This window comes from Centrocercus urophasianus, unplaced genomic scaffold (assembly GCF_019232065.1).
Source record: "Centrocercus urophasianus isolate 14NV4802_14NV808 unplaced genomic scaffold, USGS_Curo_1.0 seq_28, whole genome shotgun sequence".
Taxonomy (NCBI): Eukaryota; Metazoa; Chordata; class Aves; order Galliformes; family Phasianidae; genus Centrocercus; species Centrocercus urophasianus.
In genome coordinates, this window is record NW_024884844.1 from 5,287,452 (window position 1) to 5,301,687 (window position 14,236).

Sequence of the window (14,236 nt, forward strand, 5' to 3'; positions counted from 1 at the left end):
TAGTGGGCATGCAGCTAAAATGGAGCAATTACTTTTCAGAACGTTTGTCTGAACCTACTTTAGTTGATAAAACAGTTGTTCAGGGGTTTTTCCAACTAGGGGTGACTGATAGGAAGAGGTGTTGGTGGAGAACAGAAATTATTAAGGGCTATGGTGGAAATTCAGGATAATAAGGAGCATTTTCATAGAGGGCTGCATGGAACAGCCTTGAAACTATGCTGCTGTGATGTCAACGTGGGAGTTCCCATCAGGATGAGAAAGTTCCTTATCACAATAGGCTGTAAAATTTTGGGGAAAGCACACAGGCATCTATGGCACATGGCATCCTACAGTCTGAGGCCTGATAAATGAAAAAAATACCTCATGTGCTCTTGGGAAGATGACAGACTGTTAGCTCAGAAATTCAGGTGAGGTCTGCAAGACACATTGCCAAGACACACTGCTAATTTTTGGCTTTGTTATTCAGCTGCTGGATTCTTCTACACTTTCCAGAAGATTTTTGGATGCAGCTTTCACACTGTGGGGGCCAACAGTGTCTTTTGGGTGTCCTACTCCTTTTGAAGTACTGAGCTATCAATTTGTTTGTGCTCAGTTAGCATCATTTCGATCTATTTATGTCACCACTCAAGTAATAAATGATGCCTCATGTCAAGTAGCTTCATTAGCAAGGCTTAGTCCTTCTTGCTAAGAAACTCAGAAAAAATCAGACTTGAGCTAGATGGTTTGAAGTTGCGCTGTAAATAACATATAAGTATCCACTGTCTCTTGAGAGCTCTGCAAAATTGACTTTTTATTCTCTGTGCCATTGTAGTTGTTATTGGAAAGAATGTGTAAAGTCTGCTGTGTAGAGGAGTGCACACATTTTGATTTTACAAGCATAGCTTTTCACACAGGTTGATTCTGCAGCCTCAAAGCAAACCCTTCTACATGTAATACCCCACGCACCCAATCCTCACCCAGTCTGGCACAGCAGGAAGTATCTATCTGATAAGTGAACTATTTTGGTATAAATCACTGTGACTACAAAGATTTGCTTTGTTTGTATGCGGGTGGAGCTCAAAAGAAATGAGTGCCACTAGATTTATTGGTCATGGCAACTCCCCATTGTGCAACCTGGGGAAAATGGAGACATCAACTTTTAACCATACGTTTCCAGAAAGACCTCAAATTCTCACGTACTGTACTGGCAAAGCAGACTCATTGCAGGGACCACAAAGTTTGTGGGTTCTAGCATTCAACCTTTCCTCCTAAGGGATGCACCTGAATTCAGCACGTGCCCTTAAATAAAACAAGTACATGGACTCTGGCCAAAATCCTGTAACCCTCAAACAATGGCTGTATCATTTCTGTTAGGCAATTTGTGGGCTGAACTCTGCAAATAGGTAGAAGCTAGATACTTACTTCTAGAAGAATCTGTCTGCTCTTTGGAACTGCAGGTTTTAAAAGAGAAAAAAAATCTCAAGGCATCAGAAATTTCTCAACAAAAAATACCTCCAAAATATTTGATTGACAAAGTTTTTTTTTTTTTTTTTTAGGAAATTCTGCTTTTTTTCTATTTATGGTCTGTTTGGAAGCTGTGGAACGAAAAGAAAAATAAGACGTTTCACCTGAAAAGGCCCAAACAGAATATAAAACCCTGTTATACATTTTAAGCACACTTTCATGAAAACGTACAACCTTAATGAAACATCTCATTTTGGATCAAAGTGTATTTTCTCACCTCACCCTCATTCCTTACTTCAGTCACAGCTCTTCACTACATGGATGTACATTGCTCTCCTGTAGTGCCAGGAGCAGCACACGGTGTCTGATGAGTGCTTTACTGCACAAAATGTCAATACTACTTAGAGACAGTGATTTTAGTATCTTTGAAGAGCATTTTTTCCTATTCTCATCTGTGAGCTCAATTGAGCCCTGGATCAAGTATGTTATTCCCAGAGTGCTTATACCTGCTGACTTCAGTACAGAACTTGGCACGGTGTCTGTCTATGGACATATATTGGATTTCACCAGGTGCTGCTGTCTGTTGCCTAAATCTACATTAATCATTCTTTGAACATAATACACATGAATCAAACATGCTTGCAGGCTTGTTTGTACTATAAGAGGTCTTTCCACTGTGGGTAACTCTGCCTTCCACGTGTTTCAATGAAATGTATGTATTTGCAATCTGGATACTTTCCATTCTGGGGTAACTATGTTTTACTGTGGTGACAAATTCCTGGAGCTGCTGCTGCTCTCCGTTAACTTACTTTTTAAGTAACTGATGTCTTGAAATGATAAATCAGGAACTTAAGTCAAAGAGCCCTGAGTACTCATCACCCAGTTCGAGTGTACTTTACCTTATATAAAAATCTGGCAGTGTTGTACACTAAATGTTATAGTGACTGTGCATGAAGTGGACTTTATGGTCTCCTTACCTTAACCATGAAAGTACTTAAAATATCGGCATAAAGTTGTTGGTTTGTTTTTTGTTTTTTGTTTTTTGTTTTTTGTTTTTTTAAATTAAATCTGACTCATTTGGCTGCACCAAGCATAACCACATATTTATTTCTCACCAGGAGTCCAATGAATTTGAATCTCCAAATATATTCTTCAATAGATCTGTTTGTCCAAACCTTTTAAAAAATAGTGTATTTATCTTTCAGTGCAACTATATTTTTTTTCCAGCAGATAACATATCATTTTCATTTAGTAAATCATTTTTTGTTTTGTTTCTGATAACCCAAATATAAGACTTCAAAAGGCTCAAGAGAGAGCTGAGTGGTACTTACTTTCTGAATATTTCTTTGTTGTAGTAACAAATCTTTAAATGTAGCCCAGCATCAACAAAACCAAAGCCTTGATTAATCTTGTATTTATCTCAGCAGCTGTTTCATGGAAGGCCTGCCAAATATTGATCCAAATGTAGTAGACATGCAACAACAAAAGGGGAAGGGGGTAAAAATGGGTTTGTATGCAGGCATCACTTACTAGCAGAAAGTTAATAGGAATGTGAAAAATCCTAATATTCATCCTCCAGCTTTGACTTTAATAGCTGCAATCATGTATTCTTGGACACAGCTGTGTTTTGTATCTTTGCTATTTGAATAAAGATGGAAAACTTCTCAAATAATATTTATTTGCTCAATTAAATAAGAATATGAATGCCTGCAGAGATCTGGTCCAGTCTGTGATGACAGAGATGTACATTTTTGATTTCTGCCTGGATAGGAAACAACACAGGGTGACCCTGCTGAATCCTGACAGATTCTCCTGGCAGAGGACCTGAACCTGTTGTAGAGACACTGGATCTTACATAATCACGGTTAAATATTGGGAAAAGATTGTCTTGCATCAAGGTGTGTTTCCCAGCTTACAGCATTATACAGAAGAATCATTCTGACTTCAGAACTGTTCCTTTAGAAGGAAAAAAACAAAATACCAGCATGTTACTCTCAAGCTACTTGCTTGAGAATAGCAGAAGCACTCTTTCTGGCACCAGTAAGCTTCTGCCAAAATATTTTTTTTCTGCTTTTCTATTCCCTCCTGTTGACAAGTGTCCAAAACTAGGGGTTGAATGTGGACATTGTGCAGCCAGGCATCTGCATTCTAGTGCCATTTGCAGTCACATCTCATGTCCCCTAAGAGCAATGGCTGGAAACCAGAGACAGGAGCTTTGTCTCTGACCGGACCTCACCGGCTCCAAGTCTCTTTACAAGATGTCACTGAAATTTCTCTGCGATGCTGCTTTATGTCCAGCTTCAGCCAATGTGAAACTGCCTTTTTTGAAAAAGAGAGTGAGCATTTCCTTTTTGAAGCTGCAAGAGGAGAAAAAAATTTAGGTCACAGTAAGGAACAAAGGATTGATTGGAAATGGGGGCTGGATGAATACTTCTCTTCTAGTTACAAAAAAAGCATTGTGAAACCAAGTAAGAAAACATAAAAGGAAAAATTTAGGCTGAAGCCTGTCTACCTACAGACTTCTAGGTAGCTGAACTTGTCTGGTGGGAGCTTTCCTAGAATTGTTATCCAGAGTAATGGTGCTCTCAGGATGTGCCTTTCCCCACTGCTGGTTGATGCACCAGCATGTAAGAGGATGTGAGGATCAGCAGGCATCCTGGGATCTGTGTGCAGATGGACTGCTCCAGCACACCCAACAGCAACAGCCACTGGGGGATGTGGGACACCACTGGTGGCAGTGTGAGCGCTCAGGAACTAATTGGAATGATAACTGGAAAGCTAATTGGAATGATGAGCATGATACAATTTTTTGAGAAGTATTGAATGTCCAATATTTTAATAAATAATGCGGGTTCAAGAGTGCTTCATAAATAAGTCTATAAGAAAGGACTATCTTGTCCTCCAAATTCACTGGAAAGCATATTAACAAAGCAGATAACTATTTCTGTTGGCAAGATGATCTTCAGGCTCAACTTGGTAGTGAAGAACCAAACAATTACAGCCAGTAAGTGACACTGATTACAAACGTCCCCAGCCAGCTTCATTTTCAAGCTGTGTAAACAAACCGCAGACAAGATGGATAAACAATTGCAGTAGATAAAACATGTTAACACTTTAGTTACTGAAGTGATCCTCAGCATACTGAAACTAGCCAGGAGAGTTAGTTTGGTCCCAGTATGAGATGAGGCCTCAGAGAGGTTGTCACATACTAATTTTTCTCCTCTTCCTCTCCCTTTTCCACCCTCAGCTAGTGAATCAATTGACTGACACAGCCACATTTGTCAACAGAATGTTGATCTCAAAAATAATTAAGCTCCTGCAGATTTTGTACTTACAAATTGATGCTTGTCGAGCTACTTGTAATGCTGAGAGTGTCTCTCCTGACAAGGTTACACTGACCCTCCTTTAAGGAGATCTCACTCTCACTGTTAACAAATCATATTCTCAATGAGATGCCATATATGTCAGATCTGTGGTTTCAGTGGCCCAACAGGCGTGCTAAATGTGTTGCTTTTTCATTAACTCGTGACTGCAAAATGGGAATGGAGATACTGTGTTATTTCAGCTAATCAAGTGCTGAAGCTTCTAAATGCCAGAAGCTTTGGCCAAATTGCAAGGGTGAAAAATACATATAATCAATGATAGTTTTTTCAAAAATTAATCAGAAAGCATGAAGTGCTCAATACTGTTTGGTACCCAGCAAGCCAGCTCTTGCCAAAGAAAACACAATTTAGAATGTGCCTGAATTAAAGAGGAAATTTGAGAAAATAACCTTGTGAAAGCACCCTAGAAACCAAAATAGAGGGGTTTGTTTTGACAAAATTATCACATCTACCTTTGAGTTTTGGATTTATTCTTTTAAAAAATTTAAAAAAACCAAACACACACACACACAAAAACACCAACAAACATATCATAAGTATTGTTTTTACAAATATTCCCAGATATTTTTAGTAAACTTGGAAGGTAGTCTCAGTCTTTGTTTAAAAGCAGTGTAGCAATTGAAATGACTCATCACCTATCAGATATTTTGTGCTCACTGCTGCAAATCAAGTCCAGATGAGCACAGTCAAAAGGCTGATGGATTGTCCAAATACCTTCATCTGAGCGTTTTCTCCAGTTTCTGGTCAAATATCGATACCGGAAAAAATTAAACACCACAATCAACATTAATTGCCATCCTGAAATGATTGCTTGTGCATAATAGATATGTGGATTGCTGCAGCCTCCTGAGAGTTGGGGATAAGGCGTGCCTTGCTTGGACAGTGCAAAGGAAGTTTGATTGCTGCTGATGCTTTTCCCGATCAATTGCTAAACTAGGGAGGGTTTCAGTTGTTGCTTTTAAACAATAAATTTAATAAGCATGGCTAGACTATTCAAAAGGAACCTAGGGTCATTTCCTCTACATATTGAGGTAACTGATGAAAAATAACTGACTGTCAAGGATGACAAATGTTCACAGATTACCCTGACTCTCCAGAATTTATGGATGTTTTGTTGTCTGCAAATGAGGCTTGTTTTAGAGCCCTGTCAATGGCTGTCGGTACTGGGGTACTACAACTTGAATATTGTCATTTTCAATGTGTGTTTTTTTAAAACTGCAAGATGTCCCCACATTTATGTAAGCCTTTCACATCCACATTCAGTTGTGCTTTTACAAATTGTTTTTAAATATTTTATGGAATTATTTGGATTTGCACGACTACTTTCTCAAAACATATTTTTTTTCAAATTAATGCTAAGCAGCTGAAGTCTGTGTAGGTACCTGGAGGCAAACTCTTTAGAAAAACACAGCATGGTAGATGATTTCTGCCCTAAGGAGCTTACTATCTAAATAAATACTTAAACACTTATCTCCTTCTTCTTTGTTTGCCTACTGGATCTCTGTGTCAAATGTTTGAAGAAAAATCAGTCATTCAGTATAACAAGGTTCGGTGAATTGGCAGATGTTGCTGAAGACCCCATAAAACTCTGCAAGAAAAAAACAACACAGAACCCCTATTCAGGTCCTTTCTGATTTGGTTTTTTGTCTCTGCTGTAGTTCCAAAGGGCAAGAGGTAGTAGCAACACCAACAAAGCTTCTTTGACAGCATTTTTTGGCATTAGTTATGGCAGGATCAGATGTCTGACCTTTCAGCACTAGGTAAAAAGAGAATAAAAAGATCTGTATTCCTAACAGTGTTTGGAGGTGCCTGGTCTGCCTCGTGTTTCTTTGCACAGAGTGTTGTATTTAGCATGCCTTGAGTGTGCCAGTAAGGTGGAGGACCAAGTACACTGGCTGTGACCACTTGCTCCTGGTACTGAATGGAGGCTGCAGAATTTAGGGACTTCCCTTAACATGGCAAAAAGCCCTTTGCTGTGAGGCAGTCAGTGCAGAAATGTTTTTACATCTCAGTGAGCTCACCAAGGGCTTTCATTTTAGATGGTAATCTAAATGTTAATCTAGTGTGCCTTCTATGAAAAATACTCCATCTTTGACTTAGAGAGCTTTACAGAGTTGTTTTAGTGAGATACGTGTGATCTAGATTGTACCAGCAGGAAGTATTCAAGGATTCAAAGAGGTAGAATATAGTGAAAATTTGTGTGCACTGAGAGTCTTCATATAGAGTCTAAACAGAGTATTATGATTGTGCATTATAAGCATGCTTAATAATATCTGTCTTCAGCATATTTTGGACTCTCTCTAATGATATCCATATCAACATTTGCTATTTTTAAGTATCTGACATAAGCCTTTATGTCTACGTATACCTTTATGAAGCTATTTGTAATGACGGCCAGTTTGCAGAAAGGCCAAGTGTGCTTTATTCATGTGCTGAAGAGAATTTCTTGTTCTGTACCTCCCTGTTGCATTCATTGTACAAAATAGATTCATGTTCTGCCATGTTCCTCTTCTTCGGTTTGTATCGTCCTTTCTTCTTTCTACAGTTCTTTTCTTTCTGCATCTTCTTGTTATGGCTGTGTTGTGACTGGATTGTGATCAGCAATTAGGCCATGCTGTCTTTTTTTAGTGCTTTGACAGTGACTTTTAGTCATTAACATCCCAATAATATTAGTGGGGGTTGAGACTTTGTGTTTTATGCAATTGCACAGGGCCTACAGGAGACACCTTGGCTCTCTGAGCTCAGTGCCATGCATAGCAGGTGTATTGGCTGGACATTCAGAGGAGTCAACACTGGCCAGTTCTAATCTAATGTTTGGATGCTGCAGATGGAGGATGACACTTTTAAGCCATACCCCTTTTTCTGAGAAACTGTACTATGTCCCTGGAAAATCTATTCAGAAAGCTGCCCAGATTTGACTTGAATCTACATGTTCTTTCATCTTTTCTCTTCTCTTGTGAATAAAAAAGGAAAGGCATGTGGCAAGATGGTGCTGTGGTGCTCTTGTTCCATGCACATTGTTAAGGATGAGGCTAGACAGCCATCTTTAATGTTTGAGGAGCAAGGAGAACAGGCTGGCAGAAAATTAAGGCGGCAGACATAAAAAGCCCAGCAACATTTGGAAGATCGATCAGAAGGGAAAAGGGCCTCAATTTCAGCAGTGCACATAGTGAGTCGCAAGGACCTTCCTTTCACAGAATGATTGGCAAGCACTTTTCTGGAAATTGCACATTTTTAAAAAGCCCGTAGTGGGGCCTCTAAAAATGAAAGCACCCAAATATATGAGCAGTCAGCAATGTTAAGGCACAGGACACTGCTTGCTGGCTTTGATTGTGAATTAAATTCAACAAATTGAAAGCAAAATCTGTTGCACACATATATATTCAGGTACTGTATAGATAGATTTGATTCTGATTTGGATTGTGTGAAACTACAGGTGATTTTGGTGAAAATTTGAATTGCCTGTTCTTAGGAAATATGAGATTAAAATGTATACACTTCATGTAGATTAGATTATGGCAAAACTCTTAAAAGTGATAACCTCAGTGCTGTACACTTTTGCATTTTATTTTGAAGTATATCATCTCTTCCTTTGCTCTGCAGCACTGAATGATAGCAAGATAAGTTAAACCTGTTGTGACTGCCCTCAGTATTAATTATGTTGACATGCTTTTATTCCTACAGTGAAGATGTCTGTAAACGAGGATTCACTGTTATTATTGATATGCGGGGATCAAAATGGGATTTGATTAAGCCTCTCCTAAAGACCCTTCAAGAAGCCTTTCCTGCCGAGATTCATGTTGCCCTGATTATAAAACCTGATAATTTCTGGCAGAAGCAGAAGACAAACTTTGGCAGTTCCAAGTTCATCTTTGAGGTGAGAGACATGTGAGGGTTGTATGGAAAAGCATTATTCCTCATAAAAAATGAGTGGGGTGCTTGTTTCACTTTGGTGATGTTCACATCCATGGGTCACATTGGTGAGGGTTCTTCTGAGAGTTTTATTTTTGATGGTGTTGCATTCAGCCTTTTGTGTGTTTATTTTAGGAAAAACAAACAATAAACAAACAAAAAACTCCAAACAAACAAGCAGCAAATGAAACAAAATAGTAAAGACAAAGTTCTCTAGTTGATAATGTATGGGTACGAGTTTGTTAGCTGATCTTAATGCAACTTCAGTTAAAAGCTCTTTTAATTAAAAACGTTGATAATGTATGGGTATGAGTTTGTTAGCTGATCTCAATGCAACTTCAGTTAAAAGCTCTTTTAATAAAAAACATTGAGATTAAATTTGTCTATATATTGTCACCACTTTAGTTTAATTGAGATTTACAGTTCAGGGCTAACAAAAACAATTCTTATTAATGATAAGTTGCCTCAGGCAGGCTCTCTGATAGGTAACCAATATACAACACTGCATAATTAAAGAGTTTTTTACTCACTTTGCCATTGATGAAGACAAACCAGCTATGTTCTCTTAATGCTTTTTAGCATTCTGGGAACTTCAGCTTCTTACCCAAAGAAAAGCAAAGCTCAGGCATGTGAAGAGCTTATATGTCAATCATGCCCAGCTATTAATTAATCATGTTTGTTTTTTTTATTTTGCTGATAAACAAGTATATATTTGGCTCTCTTACTCAGACCCTGAATATGCAGCTCTGAAGCTCAGTCTTGCAGATCCACTGCAATACAGCCTCCACTATCCATGAGCTTCTGTTTTACAGGGTTCCTGCGGTTGCTACTGCTTATCAGTAAGCCCTATGGCAGCTCTTGCTCTCTACATAAGAACTGTGAATACCAAATAAGCATCACAGGTTAATATGACTCACATTTATTTAATTTGTGTGGTGCAGCACACATGCACCCTCTTTTCACAATCCTGGTACTTTCCCACAGCTCTGATCAAACACAAGGTACTCAGCAGGAGGTGAGTGCAGTGGAAGGCAATGGAAGTCTCTGTTGAATCACCCCATCTACAAACTAAACAGTTGCCAGTGTCTGTTTTTTTAGCCAACTTCTGCTTCTGAGCTTAATGAAAGCATTATGCCTGTGCCAGGACAGAGCATGGCCATGGTGGAGGCTAATGATCTGGACACTGTATTGTGAACCTCTGGCAGAATGATTCTGCGTTACAGTCTGGAAAGAGAAACATGCCCTGCAGTTCATCAGACATGGAATAGTAAGAAAAAAAGGACAAGGTTTGGTTCACCTATGCAGATTCCAGAATGCCCTGCCATTTTGAGGAATGGGTCGGGCTGCTTAGTTAGCATTAATCCAGGGGTGCTTTCAAGATTCTTTTATTTCTCCTGCCATAGGCTTTAATAGTGGGCAGTGCTCTTTAAAGTGAATTTTAGAAGAAAGATGGGTGATCCCTGAGTTACTTTTACTTTGTCTTACCACTTACCTGCCTAAGATTGTTTTCATGAGAATCTCCTCAGAGAAACAAATCTGAGTGAAGAAATGTGATACAGAAATCTCCTAATGAAAAGCCTTTCTGCTATATTGTCATGCCAAATTCTCAGCATGGTAAGAGCAATGCTTGCATTAGCTTGAAGAACTGCAGGGGAAATGCCAGGTACTGGCCACAGAGAGATACTTTTCTTGTCAGGCAGTTAAAATCTAAGCTTAATTCTTTTCAAGGAGTTAGTGTCTGGTGGTTTAGAATTTTGAGATCCCTCTGAAGCTGCATGTTTTCTTTTCCATAGTTTGGCTCTTCCCTTTTCACCAAACCAAAGAACATTGAAAGCTTTTTCTAAAATAATCTTTCTGCTGAGCATGTATTCAATAGAATTCTAGAATTCCCATCTTAATACGTTGCAGAATGCCTGATAGTTTCAGATGGATAAAAATTGGAAGAAAAGCCTATTATTAACTTAAAACCAGTGGGAAGTCTGTTCTTTTGGACACAGTTCAGGATAATGGACAGACATTAAGTATTTTTCTTTACAGATGACATTTACAAGTTTCTGTGATTATTGGGTGCATCCACCTCTGAAGAGCACAAACTCTGACATTTTTAGAGGCCTGATTTTGTGGGAGTAGATGTGCAGCCACTGGTGAATACTGCAGTTCTTTAAGGGCTACCAACTTGGGTGTTAAATGACAGCACAGAAAATCTATAATAACATTTGAAACTTTATGCTCATATTTCAGAAAAAAAAAATTGATTTGTCTAAAATAAATGGGAACGAACATCAGTTGTTAGATCCTTAAACTGAAAGTTGTTTTCCCGACACCCATTGCATTTCTTTATCTCTGATTACTGAGTCTAAATGAATTAAAACCATCTCTCATTGATTGTGTATGATTCATGGACTCATGAGCCATTCTTTCTATTAGCAATAAATTCTAATTGTTAATACTTCGGTGACATTTCATTTTTGCATTGATTTTGGCTTAATTGAATTAGAAATTACTAATGTGAAAGAGCTCTGCCTGTGGCAAAAGCGAACTGGAATGATTTGGAAGAGAAAAAAAAAAGCCAGCATATTGTGTGTTTTGGCAGTTCACAATACCTACTTTAAGTGCCCAAAATGTTTGCTGCAGTACAGCCGCTAGCCTGAATGCAACGTAAGCCACAGAACCATTTAATACCATTTACCTGTTTTATAACAGGTAATTAATGGGAACATTTTCAATCCGTTCATTCTTTAAAGTTAAACATAGTCCACAGTATCTTTTGCAGTGTTGTTGCAATTATGTATTGATGAGGAAAATAATCCTCTCATGCTATTTGTGGGTTACACCATTATTTCTGGTCACAGTCACTAATTCAAATGCTGACGTTTTCTCTTCCTTAGACAAGTATGGTATCTGTTGAAGGCCTGGCAAAACTTGTAGATCCATCACAACTGACAGATGAGTTTGAAGGATCCTTGGATTACAACCACGATGAATGGATAGAGCTGCGTGTCTCCTTGGAAGAGTTTTTCAACAGTGCCATCCATTTATTATCAAGGCTGGAGGACCTCCAGGAAATGTTGGCTAGGAAGGAGTTTCCAGTTGACGTTGAGGGCTCCAGGAGGCTGATTGATGAGCACACACAGCTTAAGAAAAAAGTGATTAAGGCTCCTGTGGAGGAACTGGACCGTGAGGGTCAGAGGTTGTTACAGTGCATAAGGTGCAGCGATGGTTTTTCCGGTAGGAACTGCATTCCTGGAAGTGCGGATTTTCAAAGTCTTGTGCCAAAGATTACCAGCCTTTTAGACAAGCTGCATTCTACCCGGCAACACTTACATCAGATGTGGCATGTCCGCAAGTTGAAACTAGACCAGTGCTTTCAACTTCGACTTTTTGAACAAGATGCTGAGAAGGTAGGGAATATGCTTTTCCTTCTTACTTTTACCTAAACTATCACAACTGCGCTGTGACCATTTTTTCTATAATTAGCCACATGAGGTATTGATCACAGGTGTAAATCTCGTGTTGCTAGCAGATGTACTTCATATGACTCGTAAACCAAATTGACTGAACTAATTGTTGGATGTAGCATGCATAATGACATCCATAAAATAACCTGTCTATATCACTTCTGATGAAAATTAATCTGCTTTTTTTTTTTTGTGTCGCAGTGGGTACATTTGGTACACATCAGTACAAGAATCAGTATTTTTTAAGTTTCTGTTACTAAATTTATGAATATATTTACCTACGTTACAGCGCCTAATGAAGAATGATTTTAAGGTTTGATTCATTATGATTATTGCTTGCACTTCTTGTGAGTCTGTAGGAAATTTGTCATTTAAATCCTCCTAATTGTTATCCCAAACTACATGTTCAGTTTCCCTTTGCTAGGAAGCCGCATCAGGTTGCAACTGGTAAAATCTTTACCAATGGAACTGAGTTCCTAACTTGAAAACTGTTGAACATTAAATTATCCACAGAGATTGCAATGTGACTTGGTCATTCTTAGACATTTGTAATGCAGTGTATCAGCCTGGAAAGCACATAGTTGGTTGCAAAATGAAATACGGTGCACAAAAGAACATAGAGCAGAACCACTGGTAAATAACATGGCTTTAGGAAGCTGTACTTTAGCAAGTGTGCTGTATTGCTGCAGCTACCTCCCCATCCCCTCTCTCCTTAGGAGATACTCATTTGGGAACCTGTAGCAGATAGGAAGTTCTCTACAAGCAAAATATAGAAATTTGCCTCACTTGTTGGAAAGACTGGATGAAAAACAGAGTTCCATAACAAGGTTTCATACACAACAACCCCTTCAAATTTCAGCAATGCACAATAACGCAATCTTCCTACTACTGTTCATCTTCTCTTTGCCACTGGAAGCATTTGCAGGTACCAGTTTCAGTGAATTTATTTTAGAAAACTATGTCATGCTGGAATCTTGGCAGTTTCTCCTTTTCAACACAGAAGTACTTGGCATCCTATTAGGTGGTTTGGGAGAAGTCCTTACTTCACATTTGAAATTCTAGGCCACAGAACTAGGATATTCTTAGCGAAAGGTATTGAGCTCTTGGACTTTTGTTTATCTAGTCTGTACATCCATCACAAGTCCCAGTCTCTACATCTTCACTTAATGTATGAGCCTATCATTTTACTGTTGTGTCTGTCTGGGCCCAGGAGGGACAGCAAAAGAAGTGCAGATATCATCTGATGGCACATTCTGTAGAGTATGATCTGTTTAATCAATTTATATTAATATTAATTGTAAATTAATATTATTTTTAAATGTCAGGGATAAGAACATTGTGGAAGCAAATACAATCCTCAGTAGCACAGAGAAAGGCACAGGTCACTGGTTTTCAAAGCATCTATGAAATATTTCTAAAGGATTCTGTGGCTGAAAAGGCTCCATCATTGTGTAATCAATCCTCCTATTGGGAAAACCTTGAATTCGGATGAGACTCTAAAATCAGAATCACTGTAGTACCACTCAAGAATGCATAATAGTAGTTTTTCTTCAAAATGCTACAATTTCTTTTTCCTCTCCCTTTTCCTTGCACATGACTTGCTATAAGCAGATTGCTGATGACTATACTGTCTTTCCCAGTGGTGGCTGCAGTTCAGTCAGCTTGGATTTGTAATTTCTTTGGGATTTTTCAGATGACGAGTGCTTATTAACAGAAGTTTTTATTCTTCTAATGATGATTTCTTGCTGATATTATTAACCTTTTCAGCTGAAAGCTCTTGGATAGAAACAGTTTTCATGAAGTTCTTGTTGCCCAGCATCACTGTATGTTGTTGAAGTTTCCAAAATACTTTTTCCTTTCTGTCTCCTGAACGAGGACAAATGATTGGTGTGATACAAGCCTGAGCAGTGCGGCAGCTGGGTTCATTGTGTGTCTTATTGGAAGGTTATGTGTAAGGTTTAGGCAAGTCAGAAGGTAGATGAGACTTCTGAGGTGAGGACAGAAGCAGTGAGAACATGATTCCTGCTTTCTTCATACTGG

The 14,236-nt window shown here is 38.6% G+C and overlaps 1 protein-coding gene across 7 annotated transcripts in view; it reads left to right on the forward strand.

Annotated features, from left to right (window-relative positions):
• The window catches only part of KALRN (kalirin RhoGEF kinase), a 447,237-nt gene that overhangs the window by 175,345 nt on the left and 257,656 nt on the right, over positions 1-14,236 (forward strand). For all 7 annotated transcript variants that reach the window (XM_042827277.1, XM_042827280.1, XM_042827273.1 and 4 more), the window contains 2 exons: positions 8,511-8,703; positions 11,627-12,139. In XM_042827277.1, coding sequence (XP_042683211.1) covers positions 8,511-8,703; positions 11,627-12,139 — 706 coding nt within the window. The remainder of the gene's footprint in view (positions 1-8,510; positions 8,704-11,626; positions 12,140-14,236) is intronic.